The sequence below is a fragment of the Gekko japonicus genome, unplaced genomic scaffold (genome assembly GCF_001447785.1).
Source record: "Gekko japonicus isolate JY-2015 unplaced genomic scaffold, Gekko_japonicus_V1.1 scaffold501, whole genome shotgun sequence".
NCBI classification, from domain to species: domain Eukaryota; kingdom Metazoa; phylum Chordata; class Lepidosauria; order Squamata; family Gekkonidae; genus Gekko; species Gekko japonicus.
In genome coordinates, this window is record NW_015175985.1 from 1,672,710 (window position 1) to 1,698,368 (window position 25,659).

A 25,659-nucleotide genomic window follows, 5' to 3' on the forward strand; every position below is an offset into this window, starting at 1 on the left:
TTTCCTTATCTTTAAATTCTGCTTCAACTTTCATTTCTCTCTCTCAGAAACTCTAAATATTATGGACTGGGGTTAAACATTCCCTCAGGGTTTCTCTCACTAGTGGTTTTACTAAATTCCACAGTGCTTTGAATCAAGATAACTCTCAGCTCTTCTACACTTTTGCATTCATGAGGTAAATGTAATTCTTTACACTTTTGGATCAGAGCCTCTTTCTTTAATCCTAGAAACTCTGCCATGTTTCTCTCAGAGTTTTCCTTCTCCCAGAATTTCCTTCTCCCTGCTCTCTTCCTCAGGACGTTTGAATCCCACTGCTAGTGCCAACACTCTGTGGCATCCTTCCTATTGGGGGGACCTGTTTTTCCTTTAATTCATACTCTGTGATGTGTTAGCTTATGGGGGAAACAGTTTTACTTTTTAATTCACACTTTGTGTATATGAACTTGGTAGTTTCTGCTGTCACCAGGAATTTAAAATTCCAACTCTCTCTCCTTTGGTAGTGTAACCCAGGGTCTGGGCACTCACAGGTTGTATCCCAGTGTCACACACTCTCTGAATGTTTTTAACATATATGTCGTGCCCCACCTCAGGCACTCCTTCAGCACTCTTCTTGTTTGTGCGTGGCTACATAGATCTGGGTGTGAGTGTGTCTGTGTTTCTGGTTTGCCACATGCCTCGGGTGTGTGTCTTCTGGTTTTCTGTGTGTATGAGCCTATGTTCTTTCTGTGCTTGTCTGAGTTCCCACCCCTCCTCAATCCTCACCCTCTCCAAACTCCATCTCTGAAATCTCCAGGCATCAAGTTATTACCTTTATTTTCCCCTCAGTCTTCAGGTTTGCATCTCCCCCCCCCCGACCTGCAGTCCCATCCGTGCTCTGAAACCCTGACTGCCACATCACAATGGCTGTTGTAGGGTTAGGAGCATGTGATATGTCCAGAATGTGCAGGACTCAGGCAAGGCAGCCAGTGGATAGGGACAACTTCTGAATGACACATCATGGAGGTAAGTGACTTAGAGCAGCTTTCTGGAGTCCCATAGATATAACTGTAACATCAGTGCTAAGTCCATGTATCTTTCTCCATCAGCATCCATGGATCGTAGTCATTGGCATACACATACACTTTACACACACATCCATGTCTCTCATAGGTGTGAGAGCCTCTCTAAGTGTGCCCTGCTGGTGTTTAGCTCTTCTAAACATTTCAAGAAGGGAGTTTTGTTTAATGTTGAGATACCTGAACCCAAATGCTCCAGTGCAGGTGCTAATTCAGCATTTAAAACAGTCCCTGGGAAGCAGCCCCAAGCTGAAATACTCTCCCCTACCCCAAGTCTGCTGGCCCACAGAGGACGCCTCTTCAGTCCAGAGTCCACAGGAAGGAATCACAGCACCAGCAGTGCAGGCAGGGGGAAAGGTCAGTTCTTGGCAGTACACACACACACAGAGGGTTGTCAGTGGCTCCTGGAGGGGACCTGGGAGGGCCAAAAATAGTCTAAAGTTTCTTGAAAGGAAGAGGAGGAGGAGGCCTCAGTGGAGGGGCAACTTGTTCCCAACCCCCATCAGCCTCCAAGTTGGATGCTCTGGATAAGTTGAAAGGGGAGCAGTGGCACAGTGGGTATATCCCACTGCCTTAACATCAGAACTGTGTCAGTTTGAGCCCTGCGCTAGTGTGAGCAGCCAGCCCATTGTCCCCAGCTCATCGTCCACCTAGCGATTCGAAAGCCTCGGTGAGTAGATAAAATGGGAACCACTCCTTAGATAGGGTGGGCACACCAACTCCCCTGTGGGAAGGTGTTAGCTGTCGGTTGGGATGTCCTGCTCCAGGATCAGAAAGGCGGAAGAACTACTCGGCTACAAAAAAATCCCTGCAGTGGGATGCTTCGGCCAGGCAGTGGCAGTGTGGCAATACGACATACGGGTCCTGAAGCCCCAACGTCATCAAGCCGGTCGACGCAGCCGTTCGGGACATGACTGATACAAGCCAGAAGACGTTTCCACCATCCAGTTACGGCGTGTGCAATTAAATGAATTATATATGTTGTCTTTCCTATTCCCTATGAACATTGTTAGTCCCCTGTCTAAAGTGTAACTGTAAATCACTTTGAGCCCACTTGTGGGGAAAGCGATTAATAAATCGAAAGGATGATGATGATGATGATGATGATGCCTGAGCCGCAGATGATGAAGACAAAGAGGGCCAAGAGCCAGGGCGTCTTCAGCGAAAGGAGTGTGTTAGAGGCCAGCCTCCTCCGGCTGACACGCTACTGCCTTCCCTGTCCCTAGGGCTAGGAGAGTTTGTTGGCCCGGTCCGGCAGGTCCTCAACCCCCCTCGCCCATTCCCGCCCCCCATGGAAGCCAAGTGGCCAAAGTTCCACACCCTTGGGGTGCGCAAGGGAAGTGGCCCTTTTGGCAACAGACTTGGGCCCATCACGGTGCCCCCCCCTCGGCTGTAAGCCCACCAGCAAGAAGACCCCCTTTGCCACCCGCCAGGCAACTGGGAACGACTTGTGGGGGATGTCTCTTCCTGCAACCTGCCTGAAAGCCATGAGAAAGGCTGCCTACTTACCTTGAGGAGCCGTTGGGGCTCTGGGAGGGAAGATACCTCTGCCACAGATTACAAAGACCAAGAGGGCCAAGAGCCAGGGCTCGACGGGGGCTTTTTCCTCCTGAAGCATCTTCGGTGAAAGGAGAGCATTAGAGGCCGGCCTCCTCCTGTTGATGCACCAATGCCTTCCCAGTCCCTGGGGCTGGGAGAGTTTGTTGGCCCAGGTTGGCAGGTTCTCAACCTCTCCCCCCAGCCCCGTAGCTAGGGATTTTGTGGGGAGGGGGCCTGGGGCGGGTCTCAGCTAATTAAATCAAAGTTAATCACATTAATTCAATTTGGGACTGGCCCGGGAGAGAGGGGGCCCACTAGAAATGTTAGGGGGCCAGGCCCTACAGGCCCCGCATTAGCTACGGGCCTCTTCCCCCCCCCCCCGTGGAAGCCAGGTGGGCGAAGTTCTGCGCCCTCGGGGTGCGCAAGGGAAATGGTCCTTTTGGCAATGGACTTGGGCCCATCACAGTGCCCCCCCTTTCTAGGCTGCGAGCCCACTGGCAAGAAGATCCTATTTGCTGCCAGCCCCCCACCAGGCAACTGGGAATGACTTGTGGGAGACGACTCTTCTAGCGACCTACCCAAAAGCCACAAGGAAGGCTGCCTACTTACCTTGGGGAATTGTGGGGGTTCTGGGAGGGGCCGGGACATGCAGTGGTGTGGAGTGGTTGGAGGCAGTGGCTTCAGTGCAGGCTGAGGCCGGGCCGGGAGCAGCAGGAGTTTGAAGCGGCAGGGCCAGAGTCAGTGGGAAGTGACAGGGCCGGAGTCTCCGTCTTCTCTTCTGAGGTGAATTTTATTTACCAGGAAGGGGCTAATCCCTCCTGCGGACTTAATAGAGAATTGAATTTCTGGTTTAGCGGGAGAAAGTGGCTGATCAGCTGACATACCATGTAAGTCCTTTCTGTAACTTCCCCTTATCAGCAGGACTATTTTGGGGCAGGAACGCACAGGAACGGAGTTCCGGCTGGCTCCCGAGTTGGCCACACCCAGCAGGAACTCATTAGCATAATAGGCCACACCCAACGATAGAAACTCATTAGGACTGGCTACGTTAGGGGTGTGTGGCCTTACATGCAAAGGAGGTCCTGCTACAAAAAAGCCCTGGGTTTTGACAACAAACAAGGTAAACAGAATAAGAAGCAAAAGGTGGGTGTGTCTCGATGACCACACTTCTGCAAACATGGGGTGTGTGGCCTAATATGCTAATGAGCTGTGCTGTCAGGGGTCTAATGAGTTTCTGCTGTTGGGTGTGGCCTATTATGCTAATGAGTTCCTGCTGGGCTTTTTCTACAAAAAAAGCCCTGCTTATCAGTATAATCATTGGTAGACAGGCCACAGTTTTAAGTTACTGGCTGTGCTGATTCATGTAGCTGTGCCAGGGTATTAAGGGCAGCCAGACTATGCAGTCAATCTTGCAGAGAATCCAATGAAGATTTATGCTGAATACATTCGCTGAATTTAAATACTGTCTGTATATCCTGGAATCATTTTACACACCATACCCTGGAAGGAGTTAATCCCAGTTTGTATTTGTATATCACCATCATCTTTCTCCCGTGCCTGTTCTGAAAAATATTTGTGTGTTGTCAATATACTCACAGATTTTAATCCAGTAATTGCTCATTCTAAACTTCCTATATAAACTATATAAACTTCTACTTTATTTTCATACACTTGACTCTTATCCATTTCCTTTAGTATTTGCTTTCTTCACATCAGTGCATATATATCATTTGAAGGTAACCCTTGACTTTCTCATTTATAAAACTATGCAGCGTTTTGGCCTCTCTCATGCAAATATATTGTCTTTCCCTGTCACTATATTGACAACATATTGTCAGTATATTATCCCTTTATGTTTATGTACCATTTAGATCTTACTGTTGATTATTAAAAATGGATTCAGTTGATCATTCTGATATTGGTAGTGATCTGATGACACTGCCATGGGTTCGGGATGCTCAAATATATACCAATTCAACTCATGTCCTGTTAGCCACTTGCAAACAGGAAGCCAATTTTTCAGAGGGCTGTTCATTAGCCTGTTTGTGACTGTTTGGCTGGTTGCTTCCCTGTATTTCTTCTTCATATTGCAGAATAGTGCAATCAGCTTTTCATGCAAGCATGTTCTCCTATAGCCCAATTGTGTTCAACCCTGGAAGGAGGTATTGCAAATGTTGTGACATCATGGTGGGCACAGGACTTTTGGATTTCCCACAGTCTCTATGATAAAGACTATATTGATATGGGGAAATTCCTACAGTGCTGTGGGCTCCATGATGTCACTTCTATGTGTCACATCCAGGAAATGAGGTTGCAGTATCCATGCCATTTTTAACACCCATTCTTTCTCCCACTGCTCCATTTGGTGAGTGCAGGGAAGGAGTGTGATGGTGGAGGGCTGCTCGCTACAGAAGGGCAACTGGTAAGCCTGTTCTACTTTCTTCATCTTTGCTGTGCTGCTCCTCCACTCAGTTGGCAATTACTTCTACCACGTGATGTTCATTGAAGTAGTTGTTAGCAATATTAGTGGATGCTGATCTGTTTGGTTTGGCAGTCCTTACATGCATGGATTGAAGAAAGCAGACTTGGACTGAACAAAACAGACTTTCCCACTGAACAAAACAGACTTGGGCTGATTTCACACTAGAGCTGCCTCGATGTTGCTCCGCCGTTTGCCCCGATACTATTGGTCAATTTCACACCCGAAGCTGCGGGGCTGCATTTGACCCGCGGCTTCGCCACACCTGAAGCCACGGGGCTGCATTTGACCTGTGGCTTTGCCCGATTTCCTCCGCAGTTTCGTAATCCTCAAAAAACAGGACCACGAAACGGGGGGAAAAACCGGGCGAAGCCGCAAGTCAAAATGCAGCCCCGCAGCTTCGGGTGGGAAATTCACCAATAGTATCGGGGCAAACGGCGGCGCAACATCGGGGCAGCTCTAGTGCGAAATCAGCCTTGGTGATTGGCTCATGTCTGATTGCCATTGCTGAACATGAAAAGCTCAATTGTCAAACACATTCAATGTGATATTTGCAGCATCCATACCATGGCTTGTTTGGCCTCCAGGCTCTGTGGAGACAATTGTCTGCTGCAGGACTGCTTTCCTCTCTAGGCACTTCTGTTTGCACAATTCTGAACTTTTTCAATGAATCCCAAGTGCCTAGTGCAAAAAGAAGCAAGTTTTGCAGCAAAGAATTGCCTCTGTGGCAACTGGATAAAAGAGTTCTGGGAGAAAGGACTGGTAGTTGGTGATGGATTGTATACAGAGTAGTATGGAGGAAATTCCACTTATGAAAAATAGCTTTCCCACCTCATCCCCTGCTGCAGCCTACTGTGCCCCCTGAAATGGTGCCCTCAGTAGCAGGACTTTTGAGGGTGTATGTGTTATGTACTGAGCCTAAAGCCATTCCTCAAGCTGTACCTAGAACTGGCTGAGCTTGCTTCTCCAGAACAATAGCTCACCTGGATCCAGGAACTAACCGATAGATAAATGGTGTAATGTAAATAGCCTATCACTGGGTGTGTTGGTTGTGTTGTTTGCAGGCTTTATAAGCAAGGCTCAAGTCCTGCTAGCTTGTCTTATAGTTTGCTGAAATCACTTAATAACCAGAGCTGATCACTGCAATGCATCTAGAACCCAGTATTTAACTTTGGCAACGAAGGTGGGATCCTGTTAAGCCAGCCCAGCACCCACCAGCATTGCACCACACACCGAGCTCCAGTGCTACATGCAGTGCACCACTTCCGGGACCATGGCTGCCACTCCAGGACACTTTGATGCCTGTCACCTCTACCTCCTCCAAGTCAGTGAACTGGGCCCTCCAACAGATTTTCAGCGCATACGCAGCCTACCCGACACAGTCGTGATGGACAACAGAAGAACCTTCACTTCAGGGGAGTTCCAGGAATTTATGGGCCGCTACCTCATCAGGCACATCCGCTCCACTTCCTTTCACCCGGCCACCAACGGGCAAACAGAGAGGATGGTGCAAACCATGAAGGATTCCCTTTGGCAGATTGTCCACGGAGACTGAGACCATAGACTCTTGGCTTTCCTTTTTGGCCACCCAGTGACCCCGAGCACCATCACTGGGTGCAGCCCCATGGAACTCCTCATGGGCACCTGCCACCCAACTGGACAGGCTGCTACCCAATCCCCTGGAACATCGCCCATCTCCAGAGAGCCAAGAGGCACCCAGAGGATTTCCCCCCCGACGACTCCGTCTACTCGAGGAACTTTTCCATCGGTCCTGCCTGGATTCCCGTCAAGGTAATCTGAGTTACCAGACCCCTTTTTTATGAGGTGTCTACCGATGATGGTCAGGTCCTTCATAGGCACATAGACCAGCTCCACTGCCACCACCTCCCAGCTGAACCAAAGTTGCCGTCAACGGTCTCGGAAAATTGTGATGTGGAGCTGCCACAGCCATAGGAACCAGAACTCACGAGAGAGCTTCGAGTGGGCAGCAAGTAGCCAGACAGACCAGCTGACGCAGCACCTGAGCAGGCAGCTACCGACTGTCCCAACATCATGCCAATGCCACTACCATCTGCCAGCACCATGCCAGCAACGTCAAACCCAAGTCCAGAGACCATGACCCCTCTGACAGAACCGCTATGTTCAACCCATGAACGACGCAAACCAGCCTACTTAAAATACTTTGTCTGTTAAGGAGCTTTTGAACTTGGGGGGGGGGGGTTATGTACTAAGCCTAAAGCCATTCCTCAAGCTGTACCTAGAACAGGTTGAGCTTGCTTCTCTAGATCAATACCTCGCCTGGATCCAGGAACTAACAGGAAATAGATAAGTGGTGTAATGTAAATAGCCTATCACTGGGAGTGTGTGTGTTGGTTGTGGTGTTTGCGGGCTTTATAAGCAGGGCTCAGGCCCTGCTAGCTTGTCTTGTAGTTTGCTGAAATCACTTAATAAACCAGAGCTGATCACTGCAATGTGTCTAGAACCCAGTATTTAACAGGGGGAGAGGTGCCAAAACTCTCAAGAGGGAAATGAAGTTTTCAATCTGTATACTGAAAACTCATGAACTTTTCAACATTTTAAAAGAATTTTGTCAAAGAGGTTTCAGAACTCCATTCTGGTGCATCGCCCCAGAAAAAAAGCCCTGCCCAGTAGTCTAGGGACCATTCCGGGCAGCAGTATATGTGCTCTATACAAATGTGAGCGGAAAACTGGTGAAAAGTCCAATCTCTTGTATGAAGTGAAAGCCCAGATCTTCTATACATCACTTCTACATTTAATTGACAATAATAGTGTGTCATTTTATAGGATGTTTAATTATTTTTGCAATTATTTCCTAATAAGCTATTCATAATAGGAAACAGTATCATTTCCTTGCAAGAAAAAAGCAATAAGATATGAAAGCAGTGTGTAGGAGGTCATTCAGCAAAGACAACACCAGCAATAGCACTCAAGAGGCCTAATGCCATGCTTTGGCTTTCTTGAATAGCCCAGATTCTCTCCTTTAAGACCCTTGTGAAATTATTTATAGGGCATTTTCTCACATAGTCGGTAGGACATCAAATATTTCTAATTATATCTGGTCATGTCAAATGACAATTATGTCTTTAGTCAAGTTTGCCAAACAATGCTTTATGGAGAAAGGTTAGCCAAAATGCCTTGAGTGAAGAATGGCTGGGGAGGAGGACAGGGGATGGTACTTGGGCTCAGCCTACAGTATAAAAGGGTGTCTAGAACAAATCTGCCTTGTCCTTCTTAAGATATTTAATAAGTAAGTGCTGCGGGGATATGGAGGGGACAGCACCCACCAAATTCAGCATATGACATTTTATTTCTTCTGCATCAGTCATTAATGCAAAAGGACTGCCTGTGTGAGCAAGGATTTCCAATGGGCCCATGCATTTCCACTCAATAGTTTATCAGGGGAAGGCTTTTAAAAAATCAATCAGTGAAGAGTGATTCACTTTTTATTTTATTTTTTATTTTGCAGTATTGGCCAGTGTTGAGCCTCTACACTACCCATTCTAAACATCAGGAGGTAAGACTGTGATTTTCTCATTCTTGGTGGAGGGGTGTACAGAGAAATACAACTCTTTGGTGTGAAATGGAGGGACACTCTTTTCTGTTGATATTCTGCATGAAATGGATATGGTGTCCATGCATGGCATTCATTGTGACTGCTGTGTAAAGTCTTATTAACAAGTGCTCCTCCCCTTCAAGGATGTGCTAGGAGTTCTAGCTTTTAACTGCTTTCTAGGACATTATCCGAAACTTCCAGAGGAAACCTTACTGCCTCCAGATAAACAGTTAGAAAGCAGTCCTTGCCATTTTTAAAAAATAATTCTAGTTATGGTTTATTATATTATTTTTTGAGTATTTTTATCCTGCCCTTCCTTCAGGAAGTATACATGGTCCCTTTCCCTCCATTTTACCCTCATAACAATGCTGAGAGAAAAAGATTTGCCCAAGAACACTCAGTCAGTTTTAGGGCAAGTGGGAGTTTGAACCCAGATCTCATAGTCCAACACTTTGGCCTCTGTACCTCCATCACTGAAGGTATGCTACCCTTTCCATTAGTTACTATTAGCCATATTGACAAGCCCAAATCCACTGAACTGATGTTTCTCATACTTTGTCTAAAGGGTCTCTACTAGAGCTGTTTTATGCTATATGAAGCATGATACAAACTGAGAAAAAGGCAGCTGCTTGGGTTGAATGTGACCGTGTGCAATTTCTGTCATGGGCAGCTTTCAGAGGCAGAATCTAAACTCAGGGAAACTCTCTCATATGCTGCCAATATCCTCCCCTCCCCCTCCGGAGCAAACAGGAAAGAAAAGAAAGGAGAAACTTTAATGATTAAAGATGTAAGAAAAAGGCTAGAAACAGAACTGGAGATACAGTAAGCCCAGGAAATATGCTCAATTTAGGAGGCTGTCAGTTTGAAAGACTTGTGATAGATCAATAGAAAGCTGGAGGAAAATATATCTTAGAATCACCTTCCCCTCACCAGTTCCTGAGTGACTATATTTCTCTGTTGGCGGCAAATTTGTTTTGTTCCTGAGTGACTATATTTCTCTGTTGGTGGCAAATTAACTATGCTTCCAGTCTGTTGTAGATACTAGCTACTCTGCCAACTCTAATTCACACATTAAAGAATGCAATGGTTGGGTCCAGGGTCCCCATCCTGAGCTCTGTATGACAGTCACACATGGGTTGTTGATGCTCCTCAGTTCCTCTGCATGCAGTGCATGTTTTGATACCTGTATTGGCTGCTAATTTGGTAAATAAAACAGAATGATACCTGTATTGGCTGCTAATTTGGTAACACCTTAACATTTGGTCAGCACCTTAAAGACTAACAACTTTTATTTAACTATGAGCTTTCAGAAGTCACAGAACACTTTGTCAGCTAGATATGTGAAGGAAAATCATACTGGGGTACCCCTTTGCTTGTTTATTTCCATTCCCAATTCAAGGTGCCTTATGTGGCTAAAGACCAGGGTCCTTAAAGGACCACTTATCCCATACAGTTCTGCTTCACAGGTCCTTCTTCATGACCCCTTTTCTTTGGAAGCAAGATGGGTAGTCACAAGGAATATGGTCTTTTGGTGATGGCTTCAGGGTCCCCAACATCTTTCTGACTGAGACAGTCCCAGGGATGCACTATTTGCCCCACTGGGAAAACCCACATGTACATGTTGCCCCACATGTTGGGAAAACCCAACAGGGCCAGTAATACCACCTAGACTGTTTCTGGTCAGGAAAATAGTGCAGGGAGACTATAGCCCATTCATGCTGCAATTGCAATCTAAATCATACACTGTATGATTGGGAATTGAGGAGAACCTGGAACATATGTATGACTGCCAGGACACAGGGCGGGCCAAAACTGTGTACTCTGTAATGTATGATACATTAGCACCTGAGTTGTATTTATTATAACCTAAGTGGCTATGTGTGCATGTCAGCAAATTTTTGTGACAGGAATAGAAGAGTCAACCAAATTATTGAAATTAACACATATTTAATTACATTTGGCCATGAATTTGGACAGTGGAGGTGACAAAAAGCAATGGTTCTGGGGATTCCATGCTGCATAGACATGTCCATTATTATTTTTTATTATTTTCACTGCATCACATTTCATGGGAAAAATCCCTTAATGATGGCTTTCCCCTGCCAATTTGTAGTTAAAGTTAGAACATAGTTTGTATTTCAGAATCAAACTATGATAGCTTTCCTTCTAATGGAAGAACCACAATTAAATGGCATGTCAGTATGCAGTGGGAATCAGTATTAATACACTATTATGTCCAGGTATTTGAACCTGTTTATTTCTATAATTTTGATACAGTTCTTGTAACAATGTGGAATACTGGAATCATCACTACATCTAATTCTCAATGTGGCCAAATTTTTGGATACTTAAATCCGGAGATTGGAGCTGTGAGCAGAAAACACATCTCTCTGTATATCCGGGGAAAGCCCTAGGTTTGAAAAAAAATCTGAAATCTTAAAATAAAAATAAAAATGGGGAGTTAACCCCCAAATAATAGAAGCAATGCCTGTAGCTTTAACAAATGAATACCCTGTCAGTGGCTATTGTGGGAGTTGTCTAGCTTTGGTTTATGTCAGTAAAAGGCAGAGGGAGGGGGCAGGGTCCTTTCCTGGGCTGTTCAGGCTTTTGAGGGAGATCTCATCAGGGCAATGCCTGACAGAACCACCAGGCAACTTGTTATCATGTGACTTGCATTACTTACCCAGGACTGGCTGCTTGCTACTGTTCAGCAGCATCCACTCCCCAAAAAGCCAGCATTGTGTAGTGGTTAGAGTATCAGACTAGGGTCTGGGAGACCCAGAATAGAATGTTTGCTGTGGAAGCTCACAGGGTGATCTTGGGCCAGTCACACATTCTGAGCCTAACCTACCTCACAGGGTTGTTGTGAGGATAAAATGGAGGAAAGGAGAATGTTGTAAGTTGCTTTAGGTCCACATTGCATTGAAAAGTAGGCTATAAATGAAGTAAATAAATAATATAGCTGATAAAGATAAAAGGTTGGTTGGTGGGAAGGAGGAAAGGAAGCAGGGAAAGGTGAGGATATGGAGACTACCGAGAAGAAATAGTCTGGAGAGAGAGGTACAGGGGGAAATTTAAAAACAACAACAGTCTTTGCATGTTCTCCTCTGTGTAAATTGGCCTAGCCCAGCCTCCAGCACTGTACAAGTGGACCAGAGTTTTCCCAGGGAGAGATGAAGGAGGAAAGGGAAGGAGGGAAAGCTGAAGACAGGGGGCAAAAGGGTTGGTTAACTGGTGCATGTGAAGAAAAGAAAGCAGGAAAAGTGGAAAGGAAATGGGGGCTTTCAGGGAAGGGAAACAGAAAATAGTGGGAGATGGGAAAAGCCCTCCCACATGTATTTCCAAATTCCCATGGTTTATGAAAACCTATTAAAGATGACATTTTCTTCTAGCAATGAATGATAGTGATTGCTGTGTTATTTTACACTAACAATAAATTTTCCCTTTTCTGAAAATTCTACCAAAAATTGTTTAAAACTCTTTTAATTGAAACAATTATATGTGGAAGGATTTAAATCTTATTCCCTCACATCTTTTAAAGCTAATCTCAGGAGCAGCTTGCAAGTTGGCTTATCCAATTCTTGTCTCCCTATATTTTAATTCAGAATTAATTACTTTACAGACATGTAGTCCCATGGTGCAACCTATTAAGCTTGACCTTGACAAATTCACTTTAATGATAATAAATCTATATATTTATCCTTGTCTAAACAATCCAACCCTTCTCCAGCACTGGAATTACCTAACAAACCTTATGGAGGAACGGGAGCCAAAATTCCACTTTGCAGAAATAATTCTAGTGGGAGACTTCAATGCTAGAACGGGTAGTGATGACTCAGTATTCTTTAAGGCTTTAGAAGTTGATCATGATGTTCCGTTCCCACCTTCCTTTTCCCTCAGGAGACTATACAAGGAAAAACATTTGAATTTTGCCAAATTCTGTACTCATTTTAAGAGAATTTGGCTTAATGTTTTAACTAATTTTGCTAACTCAGGTGAATTCACTTTTACATCACCAAGAGGCTCCAGCGTGATTGATTACAGCTTGATCTCTCCTTCATTTAGGATTTATATTGTAGATTTTTCTGTGAGCAATTATATTATTAGTGATTATCTTCCTTTAATTTTGACTAAGTTTTAATTGTCTTCAGGATCGCTTTATGTCATACCGTCTTTAGATATTAAGTTAGACTTTCTGCCAAGTATTTTCTGGGACACAGTTTTAATTCAAAAGACTCAACAATTATTTAAAACTAAAACATTCCAGGAGTATAGATCCTCCATAATTACTACAGGTGAACCAGCAGAAATTATTAAAATAAAATGGGAAGAACTATACAAACTCTTGGTTTGGTAAGGAACGTAGGGATCTGAAAATCCTTTACCATCACTATTGAAATTTCATGGGCATAGCTTTGCCATCAGAATATTTTAATCTTAAAAATCAGCTCCAAAAACTTATAAAAAGAAAGAGAAATAACTTTATTAACAAGCTTTGACCCTAAATAAATATAGACATTTCTGGGCTATAGTCTCAGTATCATTTTGTGAGGAAGTCCCCAATATGTCTGCTATTTCCCTTCATACTTGGCTTCAATATTTTTCAACTCTATTTTATGAGGGGAGGATGAGTGTAATGGAACTATTTGAGTTTTCTTTGGATGACTTACCTGACCAGCCTCCTATAACGCCCGATGAAATAAAAGAGTTAATTATCCAACTAAAGTTGGGGAAAGCCCCTGGACCAAATGTGATGCCACCTGAAATCTTTAAACTGGATCCATATTGGTGGGCCTCTCCCCTTGCTGCTCTCTTTATGGTGGTAGACAAAACTGGCTTAATGTGTGAGGCTTGGACGAATGCAATAGTGGTACCCATTTACAAAAAGGGTGACCACATGATCACATCAAACTGCAGATCTGTAATTCTCCTTTCTATAACTGGGAAATTATATGCTAAGCACTTATTATCCAAACTTACTCTCTGGATGCCACAGCAAAGAATTTTGGAGCCAGAACAGATGGGTTTTTCTCAGGGAAAAACTACATTGGATCATTGTATTACTTTATCCCATCTGGTTAATAAATACACTAGTCTTAAGCTATACACTGCTTAGACTTTAAAGGAGCCTTTGACTCTATAGCTAGAGAACTACTCTGGGACAAATTAAGCAAAATGAACATTGACAAGAGGTTACTTTTGCTTATTAAGCCTTTTGTTATTAAGAAGTTATATACCTCTACAACCTGTCGAGTAAAATGTTCCCTAACAGGAAAATTATCACCCCAAGTCCCCACTAATAAAGGAGTCAAACAGGGCTGTATCTTAGTTCCCACGTCGTTTAATTTTTTTCTTAATGACCTGGTCCCATATTTGGCAGGAGTTGATGGTCATAGTCCTAAACTTGGCTCCATACATGTACCATTGTTACTATACACAAATGATACAGTTCTAATGTCTTGCTTACAAGTGGGCCTGAAGCATCTCCTGAATCGTTGCCTTGAGTTCTTTGCATCTAATAGGTGCCAACTGAATTACGAAAAACAACAAACAAATAAAAAACCCTTTTAATTTAAGTTTGAAATGTGTAAGTAGATTTAAATTAAACGTACTAATTAATGATTTTTAACTAGCTCAACTAAAACATATTTAATTGGTTGACAGGCCTAAATTGGAGCTCTGTTTTTGTTTTTAAATGTTGAGTGTTTTATAAATTAATTAAAAATATTGAAAGCAAGTACTTAAGATGTAGGAAATATACTAAACTAATTAGTTCTACATTACTAAACTGATTCGTTCTAAGTCCTTTGAAGGGTCTATGAGTATGTAACTCTGTTTAGGATTGCACTGACAGAGTCAAACCTGCTGTTTTAACTAACATGCTTAAATACTTCTCAGTGCAGCACTAATTTTTCTAGTTAAATCTAGTTAGGAAGCTGGCTCTCTGCTTACAGACACCTGATCTGGCCATGTTGATCCATGTTTCAGTAATCTTGAAGCTAGAGCACTGTAATGTGCTCTTCATGTGACTCCCCTTGAAGATTCAATTCAATTCTGACCTTTAATGGCATAACATACAAAATCAAGTATATACAGAATGGAAAAAAAAGAAAAATAATTGCACATACAGTCATACTTAGGTTTGGATTTAAGAATATCCACCAAAAAAATGGCTACAACCACAGTTATCTCCCACTTAGTATCACTCAGTAAATGCCGACAGAAAGAAGGATTGATCAAATAGTCAGGGGGTAGACAGAGCTTTTGAAATAGTTCCTTACGGAGATTGTCATACCTAGAACAGTGGAGTAATATATGCTGAATTAAGTTGGGGGTATTCATTCCGCAGGAGCAGTCTTTCACCCAGGGGTACTCAATGATATCTCCCCTGTAAGACTTTAGAGGGGAATGCATTTAATCTGGCCAGCATAAATGCCCTACGGTGGTTTGGAGTCATTAGGTCCAATAAATAATGTGGCATCTTGTTGCAGAAAATATTGAGACTCAGTGAGGCTGGAGATCAAGTATAAAGATTAATTGGACATAATTTAAGTTTCTACCAGTCTACCAGTCTCTGTTTGATACAACTAAAGATATATGACTCGTTCGATGTAGAAAAGTAATCAACTACTATCCCTAATTGATTGACTTTGGATATAAGAGCCACTGACCAATGTGAGGTATAGAGATCTCTGTTCAGATCATTGAGAAGGCTTTCAGGATCTGTTCTAAAATAAATTTTAAGCCAGAATTTAAACATTACAATCCAAGCCTTCATCTCAACCAGGGACTGACCCACCTTGGAGCAAAGAGCAAAATAAGATACACATTTTGGCATACCAAGAATTTGTCTAAAAAATGAGGCTTGGATGTCCTCCATTTTCTTAGTAAATGCTGAGATCCATATAAAGATACCAAAAGAAATTTGGGTTAGTGTTTTGGCTTTATACACTCTGATTGCCACCAGGGCTAATTGGGCCCCTGCCACACGGCAGAGGAAAAGCCTCTAAAGGCGCGGCTTTTAAAAGCCGCGCCAACGTTGAGACGCCGCGGCGGGATCCCACGGATCCCCTGGCCACAGCGCCTTTTCTCCCTGGCACGATCAAACACCAGGGAGAAAACACGGCCCTGACCGGGAGCCAGCCGAACTACGCATGTCGGAGCATGCGCAGTTCGGCTACGGGCCGGGGTTGTGCCGGCGCAAGGACGTGCCGGCAATCAAACGCCTGGCTTGCCTCGCAGCTTCCCGTTGAACCACCAAGGTAGGTGGTTGCAACTTGAGGCGGATTTTCGCGGGGAAGGGCCAGTTCGGGGACGGAAGCACGATGCTTCCCAGATGTTGTGGTGTGATCCCGCCGGTTTGATCCGCCCCCGAACTGTCCCGCTCCCGGCCCAAATCGCCTAGTGTGAACGGGACCTTGGTTGCCTATTGCAAAGTAAAATTATTTGATTTGAGAGACCGAACATTTAGCCAAGTTAATGGTCCTATCTCAATGTGGCACCCAGCTTAGTTTGTGACTAAAAGTGATCCCCAAACATTTTTAAAAAATTGTTTGTTCAGTTGTCGAATTGCCGATTGTCCATTTCTGTGGGTGCCAACAACATGAAAAGACAACTACTTTAGATTTAGCATAATTAATTGAAAGTGAGTTATATTGACAGTAGTCATAGAAGGCATTCAAGTACCTTTGCAAGCCCACTCTTGTACAAGAGAGGATGGTAGTAAGGGGATGGCTTGACCACCTAATTTAGGTGGGTGACCATTTATAGGTTCTAGAACTTGTGCCAGATCTGTTAAAAATAAATTAAAAAGATGTGGGGGCTAGCACACAGCCTTGTTTTACCCGTTTTACCATTGAGATTTTACTAGTCAGGCTACCACTAGCAGAATATTTCACTTGGCAAAATGTATTCGTATGAGGTTTCCTCAAAAGGAACAACAGGCAAGGATCCACTCCCAAACTCCCTAGCTTAGTCCATAATTGGGCTCTGTCAATTGAGTTGAATGCACTCTTCAAATCAATAAAAGCAACATATAACTTGTTTGTCCCTGTATTCATATATTTCTCTGTAAGAAAAGCCAGGGTACAACAGTGATCCATAATGGATTTACCTTTGAAAAAAAAATTGTTCAGAACATATAATTTTATTCAGGTGCATCCAGTCAGATGGAGTTCCAAATGTTTGTCATACAGTTTGCCCACTATAGATAATAAACTAATGGGGCAGAAATGTTTAGGTAACTCCAAACTCCCTTTTTTGAAGATTGGTATAATTATAGAATTGAGCCAAGACTCTGGGATGGAGCCATGCAAATCAATAAAAGTGAACAATTTTGCAAGGGGCAAAAGCCACCAGTCAGCCATTTTTTTAAAGACTTCAGTGGGGAGGCCATCAGGACCTGGCGCTTTACCCACTTTTAAGCCCCTCAATAAAAAACTAATTTCATCCAGAGTTACTGGAGGCCAGGCTGGCATATCTATAGCAGTGAGGTAGCCTAGATTAGAAAGCGGTGCACATGGGGCTGTAAATATGTTAGAAAAATAAGCAACCCATGATTGCACAGGAATAGTTGGTTCGAAAATGGAGTTGGTTTTTAAATTACCCGAGATGATTCTCCAAAAAGCCTTGCTGTCATTAGATTTTATCGAATGATAAATTGATTCCATTTATTCTGAAAGAAAATTTTCTTTTTTGATACAATAAACTCTGAATAGGCTTTCTTATAATCAATATAGGCCTTGATTTTTGTTGAGTCTTCAGAGTGACAAGTCTATCTAAACAATACTCTCAGTACTTGTTTTTGTTGAGTCTTCAGAGTGACAAGTCTCTCTAAACAATACTCTCAGTACTTTCCAAGCTAGACAATCAACATCAAACCAATTGGTAAAATTAGACCTACATGGAGTCACAGGTTTAGCTTTAGCACTGCAATAATTAATTAACGACAGAAATCCTGAGAGAATTCTTTCATCAAAATCATCATTAATAATTGAATCTCTCCATCTATGTATCACTTCAGAGTCAAAGAGGAAAGAAAATTCCCTTTCCAAGGATGGGGACCATTCAACTTTTTTCAAAACTTCCTCAGAGTCCATCATAGATTGGGAGGATGATATGACAGTGGTAGATGGTCACTTTCTGTATGTGGTTCGATAGCAATATTATCAACAAACGGCAAAAGATTAGATGAGTCCGAACAATAATCTATCACACTGCGAACCCTGTAACAAAAAAAGTAAAATCGGATGTAGCCGGAAATTTAGAGAGACCGTTATATGAGTTATACAAAATTAAATTAATCTAAAGCATGCTTTGTTGGTGAGAGTATCTTTGGAATGATGGGGCAAACACAGTTATAATGGGAGTAATTCAATCGTTTCAAGACTGAAGTGTGAGATCCATTTCTGGTTGTTACTGCCAATCTGGGCATTAAAATCACCAAAAATCATACGCTGGGCAGCATGGAAATTCTTAATCAAGGTCAAGACATAATCAGAAAACTTCTCCCATATAGTAGTCAGCTCCAACTCCTCATTTAGAGGGGCTAGGTAAACAATCAAAATAATAGTGCCAGAAAAGACAACAAGAATAGTTAGTGCCAGAAAAGACAACAAGCCTGGGCAATCGGTGGACAGGGTTCCAACAGGACCACCTTAATTGGTAAGTTGGGTTTCACCAAAATAGCCAGGCCTACTTTATAACGGCCCATAGAGTAATTCCTGTAAACAGGGAGATTAAAAACTTTAAAACCCTTCAGCTCAAAACTATCAACCATTCATGTTTCCTGAAGTAAGACACAATCAAAAGACAGTAAAAAAAATCGAAGTCATTCGCTTTACCCTTCCACCCAGATATGTTCCAGGACACAAAATGGATATTCCTTACAGCCACACTAGCCGTTAGTCAATCAATATTGGATATATCTTCTAGCACCCTGGTGTCATTGATAAAAATAGAACCATTACGTTGGGGTGCCCTTAAACCAGTTAAGGAAGCTTCCAGAATTGAGTGATTTAGGTCAGTTGCTCGGTTTGAGGGAGCAAAAAATCATTTGAAGCTTCCATCAGATGCAACTCGGGGGGTGGGGGGAGGTTTACAACAGTTTCATTTAAAGAGTCTGCTGAACAAAAATTCCTATCACCCTCAAAATTATGGTTGGTTATAGAGACAAAATTTTCCAGTTCCATAGAATTTTGCAACTGCCTTTTAGCATGATCATGTCTTTCAAGGATCACTTGTTGATCTTTCACAGGGAGGCTCCCAAATCACTGAAGGAGATAATTTTCTATTGAAATGTCAAAGGATCTATGTGCCATAGAGGGTGGGGCTAACGGTGCTTCATCAACCACATGATTTGGTTGGGGTTGGCTAGAGCACACTCTTTGAACCTTAAGAACACTCAAAATCTATTGTCTTGGCATTGAAGTTGATACCTTTCTCCAAGAATGGGGGATACTTTGCAGGCTCTCCATTGAAGGCAAATTAGGCAGCAGAGCATTGGTTAGGGTATTGATAAACACACACACAGGGAAAATCCCCTTTGTCCACAGGAACTTCTTTGACCTTAGGACTAATTAAGGGATGTTGGAGGATTGAAAAGTAAGCAAAATTTATTGCATTTGTGACATATCGTTGAGAAGTTCGATAGCAGTCAAATCAATTTTATGATAGTTTAACTGAAGTAGGTCACAAAGATGAGATTTAATTAAATGTCTGCTTCTCCAACATGGGGTCTTTCTGCCATAAGGACAGACTGTAATACAGACCCTACTGGGTTGTAGGATCAATTGTTGGGCATTAATTTTATTTCCTGTACTGTCATCAACCACCATATGGGATCTCCAGGGGTCTGCAACCTGTGCTGCCAGCAGACAACCCTTTAAAGGTGCTAAAACTTCAGTAGAAGTTACTCCCAACAGGGCTGAATGGGTCTTATCCATTAGCACCGATAATCTTTTTATTTCCGAAGCAAGGTCAGAAATTTGATCTTCTATTCCCCTTAGTTTCTTTAATATACAATCTACGGCTGAGTTCGGACTGGCCCGATATAGGCACGTTTCAGAAACATTCCACAACCGGTTTAAAGGGGTCATTCACATAGGCACATCTGTCAGGCATTCCCCACCTGCACTCAACCCATCTTGTAACACTTCGCTCCTGAGTTTAAAAGATACCTAGTGAAAGTGGTAGCAAACCCTGGAAAGCGTTATTATCCCGCGTCCATCTCGCGCCAAAAAAGTATGAACGCCAAAAGCCACATTTTTCTTATGTGCTTATGCGCATAAGCACATATCTCCAGATTACAAAAAAGAAAGCTGCGCCTTACAGCTGTGTCTCTGGGCCAACAGTGTGAACGCTCCCTTGTGCCTCCTCCCGGTATGCTCCCGCATCAGTCGCTGCAGTGTGAACGGGAAAACCCAGAACAGTTTGTTCCAGCTCTTTTTTGCCAGGACGCCCTCCCGCTTCAAACTGCTAGTCTGAACTCTGCCTACAGTGCTTGCAATGAGTCTGTTCATGGAGAGTTCATTAGAAGACACAGTTCTTTCATCATTATCACAACAGATATATGGCTCATGTTGTTTTTGCTGTGCCTTTAAAGTCTCCACCCCAGACTGGAGTTTGGTGTCTTCAGCTGCTTCCTCCTCTCCAACAAATGCTGACTCATCTTCCAAAAGGAAGAAGCAGTTTGAAGTTTTTATGGCAAAGGACAACAAAACTGGACCAGTCTTATTGTTTAAGGGGGGAAAGTTATATCTTAGACTGTTTACTGATGGGCAAGGGAACCACCTCCTCTGTTTCTCTTGGCCATTTGCCCAAAGCCATTAAAAGAATACAACAGCTGCTCTGATAAGTAATATAAATAAAAGAAATACCAAACACTAGGACTTAAAAGCTTCTGATTATAGAGGTTAAAAAAGGAGAAAGGTAAAATCCAAGGAATAAGCTAAAAATATCTGCACTCCACACCAACTGGAACCCACTAAGGATTACCTGCTCTTGAAGATAATCTGAAAAAAATGCAGCTGGTGCAAAATGCAGTGGCCCTTTGCTTATCTAACTGTTGGGACAATGTCACTTCTCTGCTGAGGTTTCTCCACTGACTGTCTATTAGCTTCTGAGTCCAGTTCAATGTTCTAGAGCTCACCATTAAAGCCTTTCATGACCTGTGATCCACAGCATTGGAAGGACTCCCTCTCCCCGCATGTTTCTGTTAAGTAGCTTCATTCTTCCTGGCAAGGTCTACTGTCAGTGCCCTTCTTATTTAACACACCTTCAGCAACGGTTTGGGCCTGAGTCTTTTCAGTGACTGCCTCATTGCTCTGGAACAACCTTCTGGAAGAGCTCAAATTGTTTTATATTGTTATTACCTGTTATGATGCCCCCATCCAATCCCCTCCCTCAGAGATGAGATTTTCCCTCCATTTTTCTTTCCCTTTCTGAGTGAGCCACCCTGCATATGTTTTCTTATTTCCTGAAGTACTCTGGGTGTCCCACCATGTCACAGTATGATATTTTGGATGTTGACTCAGCCTAGGAACCTGAGGGAAGGATCGAGAGCCCCCTTTAAGAGCCCCCTTTAACTTAAATTTAATTGACACTCAAGGTATTTTGAAATTCCAAATTAACAAAATATTGTATTCAACAGAGGGGAAAGGTCAGGTGAAATCAGGGGTAAAATTTTCGAGGTAACTTAATATAGAACTTTGAAGAAAACAGTATATGCACGGACTTGAGTTCATATGTTTCAGGCTATTGATAGTTTCATAACTTTTCCCAGTGACTTAGGATCTTTAAGATGAGAGGCTTTTGTTCCAGTGTTTCCCAAACACTCCAGTACACTTTCTTCAAATATTTCCTGACTCTTTTGTTTTTCATAATGCTGGGACACTCTATCCAGTTCCCAAACCCCAACTCTTTACACACCATTACTCATCTTGAGTTTTAATTGATTCTTAAGATTTTGGGCTCTTTTTGTAGCAGGAACTCCTTTGCATATTAGGTGACACAACCCTAATGCAGCCAATCCTCCCAGAGCTTACAGTAGCCCCTGTAAGAAGAGGTCTGTAAGCTCTTGGAGGATTGGCTACAGGAGGATTGGTGTGTCGCCTAATATGCAAAGGAGTTCCTGCTACAAAAAGAGCCCTGGCAGCAAGTAACCACACCCAACCAGGGATCTCTCCACACCACAGATCTATCTCCCTGTTTTAACTGGGGTAGGGAAATTTCTTCTCTCCCTTTTCTTGTCTTCAATGGGAGTCTTCACATAACTTCCCACGCTTCCTTGCCAACTTTCCCCCAGTCTGTGTTAAACTGCTCTCAGTCAGAGCTGAATTCAGAATCTGTCAGTTGTTCACCCTTCTCAGCTAGGGCTGAAATCAGACTGAATTTCTCCTCAGCATCCAGCTCTCAAGCCTTTCTTTGCTCAGCTGATGCTAACCAATCAGATTCCTTGGAGCAGCCTGTCACTCAAGGCTCTCTGGCTCTATGAAGAATTAACCCTTCATAGTTCTTTACCTGTTTGTACAGCACTTCTAAGATTTTAAAGTGCAGTCCATCACACCTGTCTTTGGTCACCAAATGCTTAGGAGAAAGGTGGTCATATACATATTTAAAATAAGTAAATAAATGTATACAATCTTAATTACAAACAATTTAACAAAATGCCTAACACCACCATGCCTTTTCAACACTTTTCACCATATGTCATTCTTATGAATGTAAGATATTTATGTACAGGGGGACTATAATATTGTGATCCTCATGTGAGCTATTTTTTTGTACACTAGTGTTCCTTCCTAAGCCACAGCCATGGGTGACGCTGAGATGGCAGCCTTCGGGCCAGCTGCTCCTTTCCTCCGCAAGTCAGAAAAGGAGAGAATTGAGGCTCAAAATAAGCCGTTTGATGCCAAGACATCGGTCTTTGTGGTGGATCCAAAGATCTCTTTTGCGAAAGGTGCTGTCCAAAGCAGGGAAGGAGGGAAGGTCACAGTTAAGAAAGAAGGTAGTTCAGAGGTGAGCAGAGACACATCAACCTATATAGAAAAAACATAATGGTTTTCTTTGTTCTGCCCTTCATGCTTCTAGCTGAATGAACTTTTGTTTCCTTGCAGTCTGTGACTGTTAAGGATGACCAAGTTTTTCCTATGAACCCTCCCAAATTTGATAAAATTGAGGACATGGCCATGATGACCCATCTCAATGAACCTGCTGTCCTATATAACCTCAAAGAGCGTTATGCAGCCTGGATGATCTATGTGAGTACAGTTTGAAGCTTCCCAGAATATTCACCGTATAGAACATTATTCCACAGGGAAGCCAATTTACTATCTACTTTTCCTCCACAGACTTACTCAGGTCTCTTTTGTGTCACTGTCAATCCCTACAAGTGGCTGCCAGTGTACAACCCAGAGGTGGTAAATGCCTACAGGGGCAAAAAGCGTCAAGAGGCTCCTCCCCACATCTTCTCTATCTCTGATAATGCCTATCAGTTCATGTTAACTGGTGAGTAAGTCAACCTAAAGCAAAATGATGGACAGTTTTCTAGAATGAGTCCATATCCTTTCCAGAAAGTATAATGCATGAGCAGTTGCAGCAAAGGATTATATCTGTGCTCATCATATAAAGAAAAAATTATGTATTGATTGATTTTATTTAAAATGTTTCTCTACTAGCTTTCTATGCAAATTTGGTGCCCAAGGTAGAGAACATCAAAAATATTAATGCTATATATATGTGTGTGTTTGTGTGTGTATTTCAAGAAAAGCATATAAACACACATATATGTGTGTGTTTGTGTGTGTATTTCAAGAAAAACATATAAACACACAAGCAAATATAACATCAAAACCAGGAAGGATGGCCAATAACAGTGGTTGTGGTATGCCAAGCAAAACAAAAGAAACATAATGTAACATCTAAATTCTAACTCCAACACGGCAACATTTCAGAACATTATTCTTCTGTGTTACAATACTGCCCTGACCTGGATAGCTCAGGTTAGCCCAGTCTAATCAGATCTCAGAAACTAAGCAGGGTTGTCACTGGCTGGTATTTGGATGGGAGACCTCCAAGGAATACCAGGGTCAGGACATAGAACCAGGCAATTTCAAACCACCTCTGAACTTCTCTTGCCTTGAAAACCCTACAGGGTCACCATAAGTCAGTTGTGACTTGATGGCATCTTCCACCACCGCCATATTGCAATATTAGCATCAATTTACAATTAAGTGAGGGACCTACATACCTGAGGGACTACCCTTCCCCACATGTTCCCCAGAGAGCACTGCATTCAGGGTCCCAAAATCGAGTGGCCATCCTGGGTCCCAAAGATGCCAGGCTGGCCATAACCAGGGCCAGGGCCTTTTCAGTGGTGGCTCCATACTGGTGGAATGAGCTCCAAGGAGATATCAGGGTCATGCGGGAACTTATACAGTTCTGCCGTGCCTGTAAGACAGAGCTCTTCCACCAGGCCTTCAATCAAGGAGCCACCTCCAACAACTGAAAGGTATAGAGCCTTGGCCCTTGGATTTACCATCAACAGTCTGTGCCTACCACATAAATTAATAGACCAATGAGCATTAGGACAGACCTTTGAATACACCAGCAGGATTGTTGCTGCCATCGTTAAGCAACACTATTAGTGTTAGATCTAATGTTTACTAGCACTTTATGATATTGGATTGTTTTAGAAGGTTTTATGATTGTTTATAATTGTAAGCCGCCATGAGCCTGCTACAGTAAGGAGGGTGGGGTATAAATTAGATAAATAAATAAAATACTCTACATGGCAAGATCCTTCTTTGAAGGAAGAGCTATAAAGTGCACAGAAATCGTAGCAAAACCCAAGATTCAATTTAATGGCAAACATCATTATAAATAAACCATTGTCATTTTTTCTTCCCTCTTTTTGCATTGAAATGCTCTAACTTCAATATCTTACCACCTGAGGTTTTAAAAAGAAAAAAGAGTAACAGTTTAAGTCATTATGATTTAAGATTAGCAAGCAATCCAAATATATATATTAAAAACCAAATATGTTAATTTTTTCTAGATCGTGAGAATCAGTCAATCCTTATCACGTAAGTATACTTCTGCTCTAGCTGATAACAAAGCTTGGTGTGCATTTCACTGGTTTATAGTGTGCTGTTTTTCATCTTCTTGTCTTGATAGCGGAGAATCTGGTGCTGGAAAGACTGTAAACACAAAACGTGTCATTCAGTACTTTGCAACAATTGCAGTAGCTACTGATAAGAAGAAGGAGGAACCACAACAAACAGGCAAGCTAAAGGTGAGTTATAGATCTGGGAGAAGGTGACACTTCCCTTTTTGTTCACTGTTATATAGAGTTAAAATAGATAACTTGGAAATAATACTTTTGCAGGGGACCCTTGAAGATCAAATCATCAGTGCTAACCCCTTGCTAGAAGCCTTTGGGAATGCCAAAACTGTAAGGAATGACAACTCCTCCCGCTTTGTAAGTCAGAAATATATTTTTTAATTTATTTGTTAAAAGATTTATATCTTGCCTTGCCTGCTTTGGGAAGCTAAAAGCCAACCACTGCAAAATATGTTTACAGTCATATGCTTAGATTTATGCCATATTTCCTGGCATTTAAATACGGGTGATTTTTTAAAAAAAGTTTTAAAATCTTAAATAAACAGAAAAAAGAACAAGAATGAGGAAAAAAACTTGATACTGATGAAATATCATCCAAGCCCATGTAGGCCAGTTGGTAAATTGTTTGGCTAGGGTTTGGGTTAAGCCATGCTCACTTGGGTAGCCATAGGTAATCACTATTTTTCAGCCTTACTTTTTTACAGTTAGTGCAAGAATAAATTGATTAGTAACAATAAAGCCCTGGGCTTAAAAATGGAATTATTCATTCTAGATAGCAGAAACAGGCAAATATCAGTTTATAAAAGCAGCAGATACGCTTCTCCTTTCCTAAAAGAAACATTCTATACATTTCAAGTTTGTGCAGGTGTAGGGGTTCTGACTAAAATGGTGG

The 25,659-nt window shown here is 42.5% G+C and overlaps 1 protein-coding gene across 1 annotated transcript; it reads left to right on the top strand.

Moving 5' to 3' along the window:
• Positions 1-8,319: 8,319 nt before the first annotated feature.
• Positions 8,320-25,124, top strand: LOC107123116 (myosin-2-like; the record flags this gene model as incomplete). Its single annotated transcript, XM_015426291.1, has 8 exons — positions 8,320-8,341; positions 8,561-8,608; positions 22,438-22,663; positions 22,762-22,905; positions 22,996-23,152; positions 24,702-24,729; positions 24,821-24,938; positions 25,032-25,124. Coding segments are annotated over exons 3-8 (744 nt in total), but the record flags the coding sequence as incomplete, so codon positions are not given.
• Positions 25,125-25,659: the final 535 nt, after the last annotated feature.